The sequence below is a fragment of the Taurulus bubalis genome, assembly GCF_910589615.1.
Source record: "Taurulus bubalis genome assembly, chromosome: 6".
Classification (NCBI taxonomy): Eukaryota; Metazoa; Chordata; class Actinopteri; order Perciformes; family Cottidae; genus Taurulus; species Taurulus bubalis.
In genome coordinates, this window is record NC_136594.1 from 952308 (window position 1) to 972024 (window position 19717).

A 19717-nucleotide genomic window follows, 5' to 3' on the forward strand; every position below is an offset into this window, starting at 1 on the left:
AGAATGTTTTGAGTGAAATAGTCTTTTATCACGATGCATTATAACTAAATTGTTTTGGTTTTGAGTGAAATAGTTTTTTATCACATTGCATTATGCTAATTGTTTTGAGTGAAATTGTCTTCCATCACGCTTAATACGCTTTAGTACATTCCTGTTTATTATGACATTTATATATCACATGACACAAGTCTAAATATGGTCATAAGTAAATCCTGTGCCTTGCAGCTGACCTTTGTGTTTGTTTTAAATCTGTTTTCTTGTAGCTGTGGCCACGTACACTGTTGATCGTGTGATCAGGTTCAGGGGATGTTGAACCACAGACACCGATTAATCACAATGTCTCAAGTACACGTAATTTTTCTGACTCCTGTTCAGTTAAACATGACCCCATGAACCCCAGGCAGCATTGGCAGGTCCCACCTGTCAAATCTGCTTACAAGGCGCTAGTTACTCCCACTGAATGTTTCAAGGATACATAAATCTGTCGGACACTTGTCTTGAAGTTGCTCTGAAACAGTAACTACAAACACTTTTGAACATGTGACCGAGGTCAAAGCATGTTGTAATCACACGCACCTGCTACTCAGTCACTCCCACTATCTCTTGATAGGGATCTTCCCACACACTTGCCTATATATACACTGTGATAAACTTGGCAGTTTGAGAAATCAAACGGAGATTTTCCCATATTGTAATTACTGGTAACTGCTTCTAAGCGCGGAGGGGATTTTTCTCCGAGACAAAAAAGAAACGGTTGATGAATTACAAATGTGACTTTTACTCTTGTAGCTTTTTAAACATATGATACTGATGAACTGACTCTTAGCTACTGTGGAGGATTAAACAAACCTCCAAGTAAAGAAAAAAAACTCAGTTATGGTACTGTGTGTATAATAACTCTTGTTGAAATAAAAAATATACTCTAAAATAAGAGTGTAGAACTCTACTCAATGGGGACTCCCGTTTAATGGAATAAGATAACTTCCAGGTTTTTCGAGACGAAGAAGGTAACACCGGGCCGAGGCCATTGACCAGGGAACACAATCCAGCACGATCCTGCCTCGTTTCCAGATCCAGACAAATGTAAGTACTTGTTTGGGTTGCACTGTGTGTAAAACGGTTCATCCTCCTTTCCTGTGAGAGGAAACAGTTCGGTGGATCACCGTGGCTCAATGAAATAGGTAGGCCACAGGAAAAAACTGAACGAATGGGTTTTTTAACATCCGTCATTGTCATAAATTGTAATTGAAAGCAAACTGAGAGGGAAACCTCAGTGTTCTAAAACGGGCGCTCCTTACACGGGTGGCGTATGGAGTAGGCGCTCCCCTTAAGTTCTGACAGGGTCAGCCGAGCCCGTTACAGATGAATGAATATAATATTAACAAGTATGTTTTCATCATCGCTTGAAGATAAGAATCGTTGTGCTTCGTTCCTCTAGAATGAGCTCTATAAATCTACATACAGTAGTCGGCATGTTTCTACAGGAGCTCAGAGAGGAAAAACCAAAGAACTGCACCACTCTTTCATTTTAATTCAGAGATATTGTGCATATTTTAAAGTACCTTTCTTCTATTCTGTATTTGTGTTTCTTGATTTTTTAAACTTTTATATACATAAGATGTTCTCTTATGTTCACATTACGCACCAACACAACAAAGTACATTCCTGACCTGGATTTTCTATGATGTGTCTGTTTGTAACATGCTCCAGGTTTAATGGTTTCTCGTCTGTTTAACGTACTCCACATGTACACCCGTTGAACTGTTCAAAGAAAATACAAAAGGACAGACTTGGACTTTTTTTTTTTACAAGTACATTGAGTTGCTTCTGTACATCGCCATGGTAAAGCTGGACAGTATGTTGGTTTATATATAAATATATATGTACTGTATATATAATACAAATTTGAAAACAAAAACTGTTGTAATGTTCTTTTTTCATCTGCACACACCCCATGAAGCTTGATCTGCAGTATGAAGTCATTTCTCAGTCCCATTTCTACTCAAAGTAGAGGTGTATCTACCATTTTATTCATATATTCCACTGCTTTTGTGAACCTAAGACCTTTGGTAAACCAATTTCCATCACCAAAACAGTTCCACATGATCAATGTTCCCTCTAATTTTTTTAGAAAAATCTATTGCGCGGCCACTTCGACTGGCCTGCGCGGCCGCGCACACGCACAGCTTAGAGGGAACACTGCACATGAGTAAAGTTATGTTTTCACAAGAGATATGAAAAATGTCAAAAGTCAAGCTTCAATTTTCCAGCTTGAGGGCCATATTATCATTTTACACGTTTGCCGTTAAACGTTTTTGGTGCTAAAAATTGTTTTACCAAAGGTCTTAGGTTCACAAAAGCAGTGAAATATATGAATAAAATATCTCCTCACTAGCTACCGTTAGCTACCTCTCGCTGGCTTCTTGCTAGCAGCAGCGCTAGCTGGCTACAAGTCACGTTACTAACATAAATATGCTGTTGCAAAGTTCAGTAAATACATTTACCCATCTTCAAATGGATCCCTTTAATTGGCGTTGTCCTCTTCATCTCCGGAATAGAATCCTTCTATAGAGGGCGCCTCCTCTCAAAAAATACCTTCGCTCAGGCTAAACTCCCAGGTGCTCTCTCTTCCCTCTGACGCAGTGAAGCTTTTTGCATGTTTAGATGCTTTGATCTCGCTGTGAATTTCGTACGATCTTGCGGGCAGAAGGCAGGAAGTTCTACTGAATCTTGGAGGCTTTCGATTACAGTTTATAGAGACAATGACGGATGTTAAAAACCCCATTCGTTCTTTTTTCCCCGTGGCCTACCTGTACTATTGAGCCACGTGATCCACCGAACTGTTTCCTCTAATAGGAAAGGAAGATGAACCGTTTTACACACAGTGCAACCCAAACGATTACTTACATTTGTCTGGATCTGGAAACGAGGCAGGAACATGCTGGTCCATTAAACGGGAGTCCCCATTGAGTACATTTCTACACTCTTAGTTCTGAAGAAACGTCTCAAAAATCCTGGGAGGTGATGTGGGGAATAATGTCCAAAAAGAGTTATACTAATAATTATTTAATAAAAGAATGATGACAAAAACAGCTTATGCAATCCCGATCGGGGTCCCTCCTTCCTCAGCGAACTCTACCGACCACGTCCGTTTCGCTCGCGTCACCGGAGAGAGAGAGACCCTGCTACCGCGCGTGTTAGCTATATCCTCTTATGGAGCTTAAAGCCCTTCCATTGGTTAATATCTCCTATTATAACATGTTTATAGTATAACCATGTTCATTGGGCCTGCAGCTTCAGGGGCGGAGCTATTCTTCTTCTTCTACTTCCTCTTCTACAGACAGGGTTGGTCTGCTACTTCATAAAGTCAATGTTCAGTTCCGCCACCTCAGGCGAACAAGAGAACTACAATTCCTTAAAGTGACAGTTCATGCAACATTTCTAACTTCCATTGTCACATTAATCATTGTACAGTGATAAAAACAGTGACCTTAATATGCAAATAATTACAAATCCTTCATAATAATATCCCTTATTAATTACCACATTTCTTGTGCATTTGTAATGTACACTTAAACAATTTTTTTTTGTCTAAATTTGACCAACTAAGTTTAAAAACTCTTCAGTTCAGAGTATATTGGATTTATTTCAACAAGAGTTATTATACACACAGTACTATAACCGAGTCTTTCCTTACTTGGAGGTTCTCCCCGCAGTACTAAGAGACATTTAAAAGTATCACAGTGTAAGAAAGTCTTTGTTTGATTTCTCAAACAGAGTGGTTAAGTCTCAGGGACAGGGTCCGAGAAGAACTCCCGAAGTGCGCAGTTATCATTGTATTCATAGGCAAGTGCGTGGGAAGATCTCTATCGAGACATAGTGGGTGTAACAGTAGGCAAGTGCCAGACAGATTACGTGTCCTTGAGTAACAGGTGCATGTGGTTACAATATGATCTGACCTTAGTCACACGCTCAATACCGTGTTTGTAGTTACAGCTTCAAAGGCTTCAAAAAGGGCAGCAGATAAGCACAGGATACCATCTGCTATGACCATATTTAGACTTGTGTCTTCCGTATATAACAGGACACCATCTGCTATGACCGTATTTAGACTTGTGTCTTGTGATATAAAAATGTCATAAAAACAGGAATGTACGACAGCGTATTAATGCAGCGCGGTAGAAGACAATCACAGATTCCTGAGGGTAAAAACAGTGAGTCGGTTCCTGTACTCTCTGACAGAAGCCAATCCAATCCAACAATGAGATAAATGCAGCACTAAGGCTATCATTGCCGACATCCACGTCAATATTAAAATCATCGGAAATCACCGAGATTGTTTTGGCGTAAGCACACACCGATTCCACATTGATCTTAGTGACCTCCGAGTGGCGAAGTCGGGAGTCATTAACACCGAAGTATTCTACAATCTTGCTGTATTCACATTCATCCGTAGCCAACAGTTTTAAATAAGACTCAACGTCGCCCCTCTGGCCCCAGAAATACACCTGACTGTGGTCCCTGGCTTCCTTATCTTCACGTTTCTGACTATGGCGCTGCCGATAACCAGAGTTGGTTTCTCAGCGCGTGTGTCGCTGAGTGGGGAGAACCAGTTAGACACATGAAGAGGCTGGCGGTGACCAGTGGTCAGACTTCTGCTTCCTTCATTCAGTCACCCAGCGTCCCAGCTGCTTGGGGGCTGCTGGGGAACATATAACGCTATCAGAAGCTAAAGCTAACTGGTCCACACCGACTATGGGGATTGAGCTGGTTAATGTAACTAAAGTCTGAGCTTCGATGGTGCGGCGCCGTGCATCTAACCCACTGAGACCTGCCTCCAACCTAGCAAATGACTTATTACATGTACCGTTATCTTTAAAGGAGGGAGGGGAATAGCTATACATGTGACACGCTGAGCAAGAGAGAGCAGGAGAGGGAGAGAAGGAAGACATCGCTAGCAGCTATGCTAAAGTAAGGTAGCTAACGTGAACAGAACTAACAATGTGAATATTGGATTTAAGCGATGAGACACTAAAAGATGAAGAGAGTTGATTAAATGTTAAAGATGTACAGCAGGTAATCAGCCGCTTGTGTAACGGATGTGTTCAGGGCATGGAAGAGGTCGACTCAGATGAATTTTCCAGCATTCATTTATTCTGCAGAAGACAATAAAACACAGACATTGCCTTCTGGTCTTCCTTCGCTGCACATCAGCTTCCTCCAAAAGTATGAAACTTAAGTGCTAAAACATGAATCATGACAAAAAGGGAGAACAACCACCCCAAGTGGACAAAATAAATAACTGCGTGAGCTAGAGTGACTGAGCAGAAACAGAGAAAATTCCAACATCAAACAAAAGAAAACACATACCTGCAGAAGACAATAGAACACAGACATTGCCTTCTGGTCTTCCTCGCTGCACATCAGCTTCCTAGACACGCAAAACAACAAAATGCATAAAGGGAAAGTACTTCAGGGCGACCGGATGTAGCTCCTACAAACGGCGCCAAATAGACCAAACGAAACAGCCACAAAACCTATACTTTTACCGTCTAAAATAATGACACAACAGATGGACAACGTGATCATATTAGCGACCATTACCTTGTGTGACAAACGGTTACTTTTTTTTTTAAAGAATATAACAAAATAGTGCTACATCGTTTTCCCCACAACTCACCTCCAAAAAGTATGAAACTTAAGTGAGGGAGAGACGGGACTACAGGAGCCTAGGAGGCACCGAAGAGGTGAAACGCAATTTCCACAGGAAACAGATTTAACTCTTCAAAAAAAAATCACACACACACTTCAACAGGATCGTTGAATAATAAAAATTACAATATAATACATTGAAAATAAGAAATGACAGTGTATTTCTAACTCCGTTACACTTGTACTGAAGAATATCACACAATTCAATTAGCTTGGTTTAGCTGGAGCTGAGGGAAGTACGTTATCGGCTAACACACACACACACACACACACACACACACACACACACACACGGTGGGAACTGGAAGTGAGGCACTATGCTTACCGTCGATGGTGCGTTCAGGAGTCTCAAAACATATATATATATATATAGCCACAAGTGCATTATTGGTCAATTAGAATTTCAGGAATATTAATAATTTACTTTCTGAATTATGCTCATTGTGTGGAAACGAAGATAAGTAAAATATATTGAAAGATATTTATGTTAATGATTGACGCTCCCTCTACGGTGATTTAATGATGGCAGCAGGTGCAGAACTAAGAGCTGCATTAGTCATGGGAGCATGTAGTTTTTCTACCGTGTGACCAGAGTTTATTTATTTGTGTATTGAACAGAAATGTGGCATACTCTTGGCCGCCTGCATTTAATCCCTGACCCTGTGTCGGAGGTGTGTGTCGTTGCTTGTAACACTGGAGGTGATGACTAAATAAAATAAAATAACGTTTTAAATAATACAACTGTCTCTGTCCTGTGATCATTGGGAGGCCTGCGAGGCTTTGTGCGACTCGTAGGCGTTTTAGGTTTTTTCGGTCGGCGGGGAGCCTCTCGCGTCTTTCCGTGACAGCCCAGTCAGCGAGAGTGTTTGCGGAAAGGCGCCCGAGGCTTCCTGTGACTAGGTGTGTTGTGAAACTCAGCTTTTCGTGGTCGAGAAAATAAAGAATGAATAAAATCATTGAAACAAACGGGCTGCTGAGACGTACGTTTTGGAAAAGGAAATGTTTTATTTCAGAGAGCAGTACAACAATCTTTGGCTTGTCGACGTCCTCTGTAGCCGATCGGACTCTCGAAAGCACCGGACGAGAGTTGGGGTTGGGGAGACGTACAGCCTTACGGGGGTCATTTTGACCGCAGGAAAACAGGCTGCATATATACAAATACATACATACACACACATACATATACACTCTTACACGGGTCATTTTGACCCAGAGGACCGCGGAGGATGTGGACATAAAGTCTTGGTCACTTTTACCCTGGGGACAAGAGTTAGGTTTGGGGAGACGTTGACTCGTACGCGGGTCATTTTGACCCCAGGACAACGGGAGGGATATACACACACACATATACACTCATACGTGGGTCATTTTGACCCTGAGGACAACGGAAGAACTAATAATTCATCTTAAGCGGTAAAAAGGAACATTTTGTGCTGATCGTTCCTCACGACCACAGGAAGTACCAGGAAGTACCGCTCTAGCCAGCAGGAGTCCCTGTGTCCTTCCAGTGGGGGATGTCATCATAAATGACCTTGTCCCTGGTGACCTCGTCCCTGCTGACCTCGTCCCTGGTGACCTCGTCCCTGATGACCTCATCAGCGCGGCAGCGGCTCACGGCCTGCAGCACGGCCCCCAGGCGGCGGTCCAGGGCCGCGAGGTGCTGCTCCGTCAGCAGCGGCGCCGCATGGTGCAGCGGGTCCAGAGACAGAGACGCCCGCATGACCTCACTGAGCCGGAACCCAGGGAGAGTCAGCAGCTGGAGGCGGAGCCACGTGGAGCGCCGGATCCTAGAGGGGGGGAGAGTTATTGAAGCTTATATTTTATATTATTAAAGCTTGTATTTTGTATTATTAAAGCTTATGTTTTATATATATATATATATATATATATATACATATATATTATTTCCTGGTTCACCTGCAGCATTGAGTCAGAGGAGTCAGGATGGAGGGTTCATCTTTGGAGTGACGGCCGAATCTGCAACGAGGAGAAAGAGTTACACACACTCACTAACACACATGTACACACACACTCACGCACGCACACTCACACACACACACACTCACTTAACACTCACACACACAGATACACGAACACACACACTCTCACACACAGACACACAGACACACAGACACACAGACACACACACACACACACACACTCACCCCCTGCCGTTGTCGAGGTGCAGGAGGAACGTGTTGTTTCCAAACTTCTCGAAGGTCTCAAAGTGATGCCGGTCCATGTTTCCTGGAGGGGGAGGAGCCTGTCAGCATGTTTGTGTGTAAACATCCATCATGTCAGCATGTTTCTATGTAAACATCTTTACTGCATCATGTCAGACAGAACTTGTTTGTGTATTTACAGTGCTATGAACTTGTTTTGGTTGTTGGGGACGTTCCCAGGGAAAAAAACAAAAAAGTTGTATTTCAGTTTTTCTCACAACACATTGAGCACGTTTCTTAAAGGTTGAAGCATCAACAGAAAGACAGAATAACTTTAATTTCACTCAAACAGGATCTCAAATCATTCGAAAGGCACAACGTTACCTCCTAACTTCCTTTCCTCACCACTTGTCCTTGACCTCCAGGGGACACAAGGTCAAGGAAAGGTGTGAAGGAGAGTTCATGAGGAGTTAGGAAATGACAGAACAAACATGAAGTAATTTGTTGCGTTCAAAGTAAACACACAACATGTTCATAATCAACATAATAACATGTTCATAATCAACATAATAACATGGTCATAATCATCACCATAATAACATCTCCTTACCCTATCTCTAAGGCTGAGCCCTACAGAGGAAACTCATCTCCTTGCCCTATCTCTAAGGCTGAGCCCGGCCACCCTACGGAGGAAGCTCATTTCGGCCGCTTGTATCCGAGATCTCGTTCTTTGGGTCCCGACCCAGAGTTCGTGACCATAGGTGAGGGTTGGAACGTAGACCGACCAGTAAATTGAGAGCTAAGCCACAAAACGGCCAAGTGAATGCTGGAGGTCACGGTCCGAGGAGGCCAGCAGGACAACATCTGCGAACAGCAGAGAGGCGATCTTGAGACCCCGAACCGTCCACCTACCAGTCAGCTGCTTCAGGAGACCCCTGGGCCAGCCAGGCCCGAAAGGCCCTCTTCAGCTTGACGGCTTCCCTCACCCCCGGTGTTCACCACCGGGTTCTCGGGTTGCCGCCACAACACCGATGACCTTCTGACCACGGCTCCTAGCGGCCGCGTCCTTAATAGACCTCCAGGACAGGATCCTCCGCCAGACGTGTGTGTGTCTGTGTGTGTATGTATGTGTGTGTGTGTCTGTGTGTGTGTGTGTGTGTGTGTGTGTGTATGTGTCTGTGTGGCTGGGCGATACACCGGTTCAACCGGTATACCGGTTTCAAATTTCCATACAGTATGAATTTTTCATGTTGTTGCTCTTCAGCAGACAGCAACATTTATTTTTCTGAGCTACTTACTGTCATGGTTCTAACTTTAGTCATGGTTCTAACTTTAGTCATGTTATAACTTTAGTCATGTTATAACTTTAGTCATGGTTCTAACTTTAGTCATGTTCTAACTTTAGTCATGGTTCTAACTTTAGTCATGTTGTAACTTTAGTCATGTTATAACTTTAGTCATGTTATAACTTTAGTCATGTTATAACTTTAGTCATGTTATAACTTTAGTCATGTTATAACTTTAGTCATGGTTATAACTTTAGTCATGTTATAACTTTAGTCATGTTATAACTTTAGTCATGTTATAACTTTAGTCATGGTTCTAACTTTAGTCATGTTGTAACTTTAGTCATGTTATAACTTTAGTCATGTTATAACTTTAGTCATGTTATAACTTTAGTCATGGTTATAACTTTAGTCATGTTATAACTTTAGTCATGTTATAACTTTAGTCATGTTATAACTTTAGTCATGTTATAACTTTAGTCATGGTTCTAACTTTAGTCATGTTATAACTTTAGTCATGGTTCTAACTTTAGTCATGTTGTAACTTTAGTCATGTTCTAACTTTAGTCATGTTGTAACTTTAGTCATGTTATAACTTTAGTCATGTTATAACTTTAGTCATGGTTATAACTTTAGTCATGGTTCTAACTTTAGTCATGTTATAACTTTAGTCATGTTATAACTTTAGTCATGGTTCTAACTTTAGTCATGGTTCTAACTTTAGTCATGTTATAACTTTAGTCATGGTTCTAACTTTAGTCATGTTCTAACTTTAGTCATGGTTCTAACTTTAGTCATGTTCTAACTTTAGTCATGGTTCTAACTTTAGTCATGGTTCTAACTTTAGTCATGTTCTAACTTTAGTCATGTTATAACTTTAGTCATGTTATAACTTTAGTCATGTTCTAACTTTAGTCATGGTTCTAACTTTAGTCATGGTTCTAACTTTATAACAACAATTAATAACCCACAACTAACTCTCTTTAACAGGTAAAACATCACGACACAATAGTTTGTGACACATAAACAATTTGTAACACTAATAATTGTACATTTATAAAATTACACCGCCAAACTGCATGCTGGGTAAAGCTCGCCCACTATCACAACAAGAAGAAACTCCGTCGCAGGAAGAGACAGACTCTTCCTGTTTGTCTTTTCCTGTTTTTTCACCTACATTCCCCTGGGTCCTAAGTCCCTCCTTGTTTAGCTTCCTAACACCCTCTATGTACCAGCGGTCCTTTTCGGCGTCAATGAATGAATGTGTTTACTAAGAAAGAAATACCGTGATATCCCGTGAAACCACCAGAATCTTACAAAATACCGTGATATGAATTTTTGGTCATACCGCCCAGCCCTAGTGTGTGTGTGAGTATGTATGTCTGTGTGTGTGCGTGTGCGTGTGTGTGTGTGTGTCATCAGCTGCCAGTGAAACGCACACGCAGAGCGTTTCTCTCATATTTATTGGCTCCTCCCTCAGAGCGAGCTCTCCAGCCTCACCCTCCTCAGACTACACACCACCGGGTTTATCTCGGTGCGGAGGGGAAGCGAGGCGATGATGTCATCATCCACTGAGGCGATGATGTCATCGTCCAGTGAGGTGATGATGTCATCGTCCACTGAGGCGATGAAGTCATCGTTCACTGAGGCGATGATGTCATCGTCCGCTGAGCCCCGCCCCCCCTGCAGATAGAGCGGGCAGCGGTAGAGCGGAGACGGCGAGGCCGAGGACGCGTCCGGGTCGGCGCTTGCGCTGCCGACTCGAGCGGAGACGCAGATGAGGGGCAGTGAGCACGGCTGCAGTGGCGCCGGGTCCGTCAGGGCTCCCAGCCGGGTATCCCATGATGCACCTCTCAGCTGGAGGCCACCCAGATACACAGCGTCCAGGGGGAGGGAGGCCAGGGAAGCACCGTCGCTCATCAACTGGAGAGAGGGAGCAAGAGCAGTGATATGAGGGAACAAAAGCAGTGATATGAGGGAACCAGAGCAGTGATATGAGGGAACCAGAGCAGTGATATGAGGGAACCAGAGCAGTGATATGAGGGAACCAGAGCAGTGATAAGAGGGAACAAAAGCAGTGATATGAGGGAACAAGATCAGTGATATGAGAGAACAAGATCAGTGATATGAGAGAACCAGAGTAGTGATATGAGGGAACCAGAGCAGTGATATGAGGGAACCAGAGCAGTGATATGAGGGAACCAGAGCAGTGATATGAGGGAACCAGATCAGTGATATGAGGGAACCAAAGTAGTGATATGAGGAAACCAGAGCAGTGATATGAGGGAGCAAGATCAGTGATATGAGGGAACCAGAGCAGTGATATGAGGGAACCAGAGCAGTGATATGAGGGAACCAGAGCAGTGATATGAGGGAGCAAGAGGAAGTGATATGAGGGAACCAGAGCAGTGATATGAGGGAGCAAGATCAGTGATATGAGGGAGCAAGATCAGTGATATGAGGGAACCAAAGTAGTGATATGAGGAAACCAGAGCAGTGATATGAGGGAGCAAGATCAGTGATATGAGGGAACAAGAGGAAGTGATATGAGGGAACCAGAGCAGTGATATGAGGGAGCAAGAGCAGTGATATGAGGGAACCAGAGCAGTGATATGAGGGAACCAGAGCAGTGATATGAGGGAGCAAGAGGAAGTGATATGAGGGAACCAGAGCAGTGATATCAGGGAACCAGAGCAGTGATATGAGGGAACCAGAGCAGTGATATGAGGGAACCAGAGCAGTGATATGAGGGAACCAGAGCAGTGATATGAGGGAGCAAGAGGAAGTGATATGAGGGAACCAGAGCAGTGATATGAGGGAGCAAGAGGAAGTGATATGAGGGAACCAGAGCAGTGATATGAGGGAACCAGAGCATTGATATGAGGGAACCAGAGCAGTGATATGAGGGAACCAGAGCAGTGATGAGGGAAGCAGAGCATTGATATGAGGGAACCAGAGCAGTGATATGAGGGAACCAGAGCAGTGATATGAGGGAACCAGAGCAGTGATATGAGGGAACAAGCTGGAAGTGAACTCCTCTCCTCCCTCGTGAGATCGTTCTGTTCGCTTCACCTGAAAATGCAAAGTGACGTCGCTGACGCGTCGGCGCTGCGCTCGAGCGCCGTCTCTCCTCAGCGCCACCAGGAGGCCTCTGGCGTTCCTGAACGCAGACAGCCGGTACGAGGCGGGGGGGTCCGACCCGAGATGAGCGGCGATCAGCTCCGCCCTCCTCTCCAGCCGAGACATGTCGGCGGGCCGGAGGAGGGGAAGGGCCCGCGAGAGCAGCGCCACCGCCGACCGGACCAGGTGGTCCCGCTCGGCCCGGAGGAAGTTCTGGAGGTGAGAAACGGCCGCCGGGCCTGCTGCGGCGTTTGTGAGGAGTCTCACCACGCGGCTCAGTCGGTCCGCGGCCGCGGACCGACTGAGCCGCGTGGTGAGACTCCTCCTCCTCGCTCCCTGGGGGGTCTGGGAGGCCCGGAGGAGGGCGTCCAGATCGCGGCTTTGGATCTCCATTCTCTCGGCGGCCGCGTCCGCTCCGAAGCCCAGCGCACGGGGGTCGTTGAGGCCCGCCGGGTCCTGAAGACTCTGCTCCAACATCTGCAGCAGTTCTGACGGATCTGAGGAAACGACACAATCACAACATCTTACTGACGCAGAAACACTGATGCTCATAGAATAGTATGCTTCATGTGTTAAAGCTGCATTCTCTCTCCTGACCACCAGGGGGCGACTCCTCTGGTTGTATAGAAGTCTATGCTTCATGTGTTAAAGCTGCATTCTCTCTCGTGACCACTAGACTAGAGGGTGACTCCTCTGGTTGTATAGAAGTATATGCTTCATGTGTTAAAGCTGCATTCTCTCTCCTGACCACCAGGTGGTGACTCCTCTGGTTGTATAGAAGTCTATGCTTCATGTGTTAAAGCTGCATTCTCTCTCCTGGCCACCAGTGGGAGACTCCTCTGGTTGTATAGAAGTCTATGCTTCATGTGTTAAAGCTGCATTCTCTCTCCTGACCACCAGGGGGCGACTCCTCTGGTTGTATAGAAGTCTATGCTTCATGTGTTAAAGCTGCATTCTCTCTCGTGACCACTAGACTAGAGGGTGACTCCTCTGGTTGTATAGAAGTATATGCTTCATGTGTTAAAGCTGCATTCTCTCTCCTGACCACCAGGGGGTGACTCCTCTGGTTGTATAGAAGTCTATGCTTCATGTGTTAAAGCTGCATTCTCTCTCCTGGCCACCAGTGGGAGACTCCTCTGGTTGTATAGAAGTCTATGCTTCATGTGTTAAAGCTGCATTCTCTCTCCTGACCACCAGGGGGCGACTCCTCTGGTTGTATAGAAGTCTATGCTTCATATGTTAAAGCTGCATTCTCTCTCCTGGCCACCAGGGGGAGACTCCTCTGGTTGTATAGAAGTCTATGCTTCATGTGTTAAAGCTGCATTCTCTCTCCTGACCACCAGGGGGAGACTCCTCTGGTTGTATAGAAGTCTATGCTTAATGTGTTAAAGCTGCATTCTCTCTCCTGACCACCAGGGGGTGACTCCTCTGGTTGTATAGAAGTCTATGCTTCATGTGTTAAAGCTGCATTCTCTCTCCTGGCCACCAGTGGGAGACTCCTCTGGTTGTATAGAAGTCTATGCTTCATGTGTTAAAGCTGCATTCTCTCTCCTGACCACCAGGGGGCGACTCCACTGGTTGTATAGAAGTCTATGCTTCATGTGTTAAAGCTGCATTCTCTCTCCTGGCCACCAGGGGGAGACTCCTCTGGTTGTATAGAAGTCTATGCTTCATGTGTTAAAGCTGCATTCTCTCTCCTGACCACCAGGGGGAGACTCCTCTGGTTGTATAGAAGTCTATGCTTAATGTGTTAAAGCTGCATTCTCTCTCCTGACCACCAGGGGGTGACTCCTCTGGTTGTATAGAAGTCTATGCTTCATGTGTTAAAGCTGCATTCTCTCTCCTGACCACCAGGGGGAGACTCCTCTGGTTGTATAGAAGTCTATATAAATGACTCTACTTCTCTTGATGTATTCCCTCAGTAAACATTGTAAACATGAGTTTATGTCTCAATCTCTAGTTTCAAGTCTTCTTCAATACAGCATGATGTTCATTTAGTAAATTATGGTCATTTAGAGTCAAACAGACCATAATACAGGGGACGCTTTAGGGCGGGGCTAGTCCAAATATGGTCACTTCCTGCTCACTGGTTGTGATAAAAACAATACGGCGAGCTGTTACCGTGGCGGCGGGCGCTGTCGGAGGAGGCGTGAGGTCCGGCGCCCCATAGAGGCGACTCCCTGCTGAGGAAAGTCTGGGCCACGCTGTGCAGCAGCTCCAGGTCTGCAGGGTGGACAACATGGCCGCCGTGCACCAGAGTGACTGTGAATGAAGAAGCAGAAGCAGGTTGAAGTCCACGGTACCCGAAGCAGAGGGGCGGTCGTGCCCGTCGGCCTCACCTGCGATGCGCCGCAGAGCCTCGGCGCCGTCGTGGCAGACGCTGGAGATGTAAACGTGTGCGTCCGCCAGAGCCAGGAGGTCTTCCTGAGTCCTTCAACATAGAAACAAATACTACGAATGAATCATGTTAAACACAGAGACGAAACCACGCCTGAATCCTGAAGAGGCTTCTTTTTGTCCTCTGTTTCTCGCTGTGGTCTTGATTTTCAAAATAAAAGTCCTGCTCCTTTTCAGAGTATAGAGAACAAGAACCCGTCTTCATTTATAATAACAGTTAACATCAGTCGTCAACAAGATAAAGCGTGGTTTTCGGGGTTCAGAGGCCCCGCCTCCTCACCAGCGGTAGCTCCTCCCCCGAGCCGGGCGCTCGTAGCTCTGTCTCTGCAGCAACACGGAGTGGAACACGGCGCAGTGGACGAGCGGCTCCAGAGCCGACGGACGCCGATGCTGGAGGACGGACTGCAGCTGCACCAGAGACCGGACCAGCTCCTCCTTCAGGCCCCGGGGAGCCTCGCAGACCAGAAGCAGGGCACGCACTCGCACGGCCGCTGTTTGATCATGAAAACAATCATCATGATTCCCACCCCTAATGTATACGTACATTTATGTAAATATGAGAACATCTACCTGGAATGGAGCAAGAAGCGTCTTCTCCAGCGATGATCCAGAACCTGAAGCCCGGGTGGACCGGCCCGTCTGTGGGCAGAAAAGCAGAACCGTTCAGCTCTCGGCCTCACAGTGATCACGTGATGCGTGACGGCCGCTGACCTCTGAGGGAGGAGACCAGCCGGCCCAGGTGAGCCGCTCCGGCCCGGTCCAGTCGCTCCCACAGCTGCAGAACCAGCCATCGTCCGTCGTGAGCGGCCGCCTTCAGCTTAGAGAGGAGGAGCTCCGGGTCACACGGAGAAGAAACCACCTCCACCTGGAACCAGAGCAGAACCCCTTCATCAGAAGCTCCATCTGGAACCAGAGCAGAACCCCTTCATCAGAAGCTCCACCTGGAACCAGAGCAGAACCCCTCCTCCTGAGCGGTACCGTGGTTGTTTCGGCGCAGCGGGCCAGCGTGGTGACGAGGTGAAGCGGCTGAGCGCCCGTCCCGCCTCCTCTGTGACGGGGAACCGTGAGGATGACGGGCCCCTCGTGTTGGACAACGTAGCGCCAGAGGGTCTTCGGGTTCCCGGCGTGCGGGCCCTCGGGCGGACCCGGGTGGTAGGCGGCCATGGCCTCGGCCAGCGCCCCCAGGCAGCCGGGCCGCAGGGCCCTCCAGAGCAGTGCCCGCTGCAGCAGGCTCAGGTGGGCGTGCGAGCGGCAGGGGACGGGCCCGGCGACGCCGGCTGACGGGAGTTGCAGGTACCGGCGCCACTGGGCGGGGCGGCGGCAGAGAGAGGCCGTCAGCCCGCTGAAGTCAGGGATCTGCTCCAGGCGCAGGAGATCCGGGTGGAGCCGGGCGGGGATCCAGCCGGGCAGGGCGGCGCCGGCGGGGCGGGCCGGTTCCCCCTCGGCACCGACGAGCGGCTCCAGGTCTCGGAGGCCCCTGAGGAACGCCGCCCTCTCGGCCTCGGAGCAGAGCCCACGGTGCTGCAGCAGAGCCGCCGACAGCAGCAGCTCCAGAACGGTGACATGGCTCCTGGAGAGGCACGGCCCGTACCGGGCCAGCAGCCGGCCCGCCAGCCGGTTCGCGACCTCCGGTCCGGCGGCGGCAGACACCGGCGCCCCAGCCTCCCCGACGAGGGCCCCTCGCACCGCTGCGATGAAGCCGCGGAGGGAGAAGTAGTAGGCGGGAGAGAGGCGGGACACGTCCTGCAGGGCCCGGTAGAAAGACGCGGCAAGCCTCGCCGCCTGCCGCGGCGCCGCCAGCAGGGACTCGTAGCGCTGCAGCGCCGCACTCAGCTGCTGCGCCTCATCCCGCTGAAGAGCGGCGTCCTGCAGCAGAGAGGCGTCGGCCTGCAGGACGGCGTCCATCAGAGCGTCCTGAGGCGAGACACACACATCACACATCACACAAACTAAGGGACAGAAGTCTGCTTCAGTTTCGTTGCGTTTCCTGGTTGTACTTGGTGATGTCATCACCTCCTCTGAGGCCAGCCTCTCCTGCAGCAGCTGCTGGTCGTTCTGGAGCTGCAGGCGCTGCATCAGCAGCGTTCTACACTCGGTCTGCAGCAGCTGAGTCAGCAGCAGCTCCTGGACGTCCTCTGAGCCCAGAGAGAGGTCGACCACGCGCACCTGAGCCAAGATGGACGGGTGGATGTCTGCAGAACGAAAGCAGGAAACACTTCGATGTGACGCCTGCTTTCAGAAGGGTTCACACACACCAGCACCTGCTCGTCGGCTCGTTTCAATTATCCTTGCTCTTCCCCCCCCCCCTCTTACCGCTGTGTACCAGCTGGACCGGCAGACGGGTGCTGAGGAAGAGGCAGAACTTCGGGCGGCTCGGCCCAACGCGGCGCTGCAGTCGGGCCACGAAGAGAGGACTCGGACTCACGCGCTCCAGGTGAGTCACCAGGACTCTCAGTCCTGCAGAACCAAGAGGGGTTGTGAGTGACGGGACCAAAGCCCAAAGCCCACCTCCTAACATGGTGCATAGTCCCCTCTGCACCTCTCTCTGCAGCCCGGTCCAGCTTGTCCAGCAGCTCGGGGTCATCAGCACAAAGCACCAGCTCGCACACCGTCTCCAGCTCAAGCTCCGCCTCCGTCTCCAGCTCAAGCTCCGCTTTCTCTCCTGCTGGCAACATGCATTAGTTACCTTTTCTGATATTTTATAGCATTGGCTACAGTTTATTTATAAATGTCTACATTTCTGAAGGGCCTCTAAAGGGCCTCTAAATGGACTCTGAAGGGCCTCTAAATGGACTCTGAAGGGCCTCTCAATGGACCCTGAAGGGCCTCTAAATGGACTCTGAAGGGCCTCTAAATGGCCTCTAAAGGGCCTCTAAATGGACTCTGAAGGGACTCTGAACGGCCTTTGAATGGACCCTGAAGGGCCTCTAAATGGACTCTGAAGGGACTCTGAACGGCCTTTGAATGGACCCTGAAGGGACTCTAAATGGACCCTGAAAGGCCTCTAAATGGACTCTGAAGGACCCTGAAGGCCCTCTAAATGGACCCTGAATGGACCCTGAAGGCCCTCTAAATGGACCCTGAATGGACCCTGAATGGACCCTGAAGGCCCTCTAAATGGACCCTGAATGGACCCTGAATGGACCCTGAATGGACCCTGAAGGCCCTCTAAATGGACTCTGAAGGGCCTCTGAATGGACCCTGAAGGGACTCTAAATGGTCTCTGAAGGGACTCTAAATGGACCCTGAAGGGCCTCCGGTACCTGTGACGAGGCGGCTCAGGGAGCTCATGACGAGGTGCTGCTGGGTGTCGGCCAGCAGGGGGCAACGCTGAGCACAGGCGCTGCTGCAGCTCCACAGCAGCAGCTTCACAACCAGTCTGGCAGGCGGGGCGTCCCAGCGGACCCCCAGAGCCCGACCCAGGGGCCGCTGCAGCCTCTCGGACACGGGGATGGGAAACCCCAGAGGCCGGGGAGGAGGCGTGGCTTCAGACGCAGTGAACAGGGAGGCTCTGGGGTCCTCGGGGTTGGCGTCCATGCTTCCCGTCTCAAATAGCTCCCTCCACTTGCTCAGGAGCTGAGTCCGTGTGTCGGGGCCGAAGGGGCCCAGATAAGAGATGATGGCCGCCAGGGTGAGGGCGTCGCCTCGTAAGGATCGGTTATTTAGCTCCGCCTCCTGAGGGGAAAACAGAGAAATTAACAATCCTTTATCCCTCTGAGGACTGGGGTCATTTTCTCGATTTTACATAAGTTCTTAAATTCACTTTTTAAAGGCACTTGCATATGATACATATGCATGTGTTACATCAAAAATTGCAGAACAATCTCAGCTCTCTATATAATGAGGCACAATTGTTCTAAGTGTAAAGACATAATATGGCACTAAAGCTGAACAATTGAAACTTGATTCTTCAAATCTCTCGTGAAAACATAACTTTACTCAGGTGGTATATAGGTTTTGGTGCTTGAAATTGGTTTACCAAAGGTCTTATGTTCACAAAAGCAGTGAAATATATGAATACAATGGAAGATACATGTCAAGAAATGTCTAATACCAAATTTTGCATTATAATTTTTTGAGTATAAGAGTTGTCTGTCATTACTTTCATCAACATGAGAGCGGGACTGAGATAAAATGGCATAGGTGAGTAGTTTCACACAAAATGGCGGATACCTGCATCACCTGAATGTGTGTGTGTGTGTGTGTGTGTACCTCAGCAGCAGCCCTCCAGCCGCTGACATGCGTCTGCAGCTTCCCTGCGGCTGCAGCAGCTTCCCTCTCCTCCCTCTGGGCCGTGAGCAGCTGCAGCTCGTCCTCCTCCAGCTCTCTTCGCACCAGCTGCAGCTGCAGCTCGGCGTCCCGCCGACGGCGCCGCGCGTCCTGCCTGCGCCGCTCGGCCAGCTGCAGTCGGCCTCTGGCCTCTCGGGCCAGCGCCGCCAGCTGCCGCTCCAGCAGCAGGGGGCGCTGCAGGAGGCAGCACTCGTACACGGCCTGCACCCACCGGCGCAGAGACTCGCAGGCTCTGCTCGCCTCCAGCAGCTCTGCTGCGAAGAGAGGACTCTGAACTATCGGACCGAGCCGCTGCAGCTGCTCGTCTGAGACGCTGAGGCGGTCGAAGAACTCCAGCTCCTAAAAGAGACACACTTCAACTCCTAGCAGACACACACATCAGCTCCTAGCAGACACACACTTCAACTCATAAAAGAGACACACACATCAGCTCCTAGCAGACACACACTTCAACTCATAAAAGAGACACACACATCAGCTCTTGCAGACACACACTTCAACTCATAAAAGAGACACACACATCAACTCCTAGCACACACACACACACCTGGAAGAAGTCGGGCCGTCCCAGCAGCCTCTTGGCGCTGTCCCAGCCCGGTGGACGCTCAAACAGCAGACAGACGGCGTCCATGAGCGTCACCACGGCGCGGGGCGGGTCTCTGTAGTGACGCAGCTCCTCCAGGTCCGACACCCTCAGGCAGCTCAGAACCTCGAGGGCCGAGCGGAACACCGGCTGCACCTGAGGGAGGA

General features: G+C 48.5%; 2 protein-coding genes across 2 annotated transcripts in view; both read right to left on the reverse strand.

Moving 5' to 3' along the window:
• Positions 1 to 7189: 7189 nt before the first annotated feature.
• LOC306738040 (extracellular serine/threonine protein kinase FAM20C-like) overlaps positions 7190 to 19717 on the reverse strand; it is a gene marked incomplete at both ends in the record, with an annotated part of 75697 nt that continues 63169 nt past the window's right edge. The window contains 3 exons of the mRNA XM_079219870.1: positions 7190 to 7499; positions 7630 to 7689; positions 7878 to 7959. Coding sequence (XP_079075996.1) covers positions 7190 to 7499; positions 7630 to 7689; positions 7878 to 7959 — 452 coding nt within the window. The remainder of the gene's footprint in view (positions 7500 to 7629; positions 7690 to 7877; positions 7960 to 19717) is intronic.
• Positions 10637 to 19717, reverse strand: part of dnhd1 (dynein heavy chain domain 1) — a gene marked incomplete at both ends in the record, with an annotated part of 39468 nt that continues 30387 nt past the window's right edge. The window contains 14 exons of the mRNA XM_079219474.1: positions 10637 to 11083; positions 12233 to 12777; positions 14402 to 14542; positions 14584 to 14711; positions 14958 to 15168; positions 15248 to 15316; positions 15389 to 15542; positions 15656 to 16591; positions 16691 to 16869; positions 16991 to 17134; positions 17217 to 17339; positions 17941 to 18352; positions 18890 to 19306; positions 19515 to 19706. Of these exons, the coding sequence (XP_079075600.1) occupies positions 10637 to 11083; positions 12233 to 12777; positions 14402 to 14542; positions 14584 to 14711; positions 14958 to 15168; positions 15248 to 15316; positions 15389 to 15542; positions 15656 to 16591; positions 16691 to 16869; positions 16991 to 17134; positions 17217 to 17339; positions 17941 to 18352; positions 18890 to 19306; positions 19515 to 19706 (4098 nt within the window). The remainder of the gene's footprint in view (positions 11084 to 12232; positions 12778 to 14401; positions 14543 to 14583; positions 14712 to 14957; positions 15169 to 15247; positions 15317 to 15388; positions 15543 to 15655; positions 16592 to 16690; positions 16870 to 16990; positions 17135 to 17216; positions 17340 to 17940; positions 18353 to 18889; positions 19307 to 19514; positions 19707 to 19717) is intronic.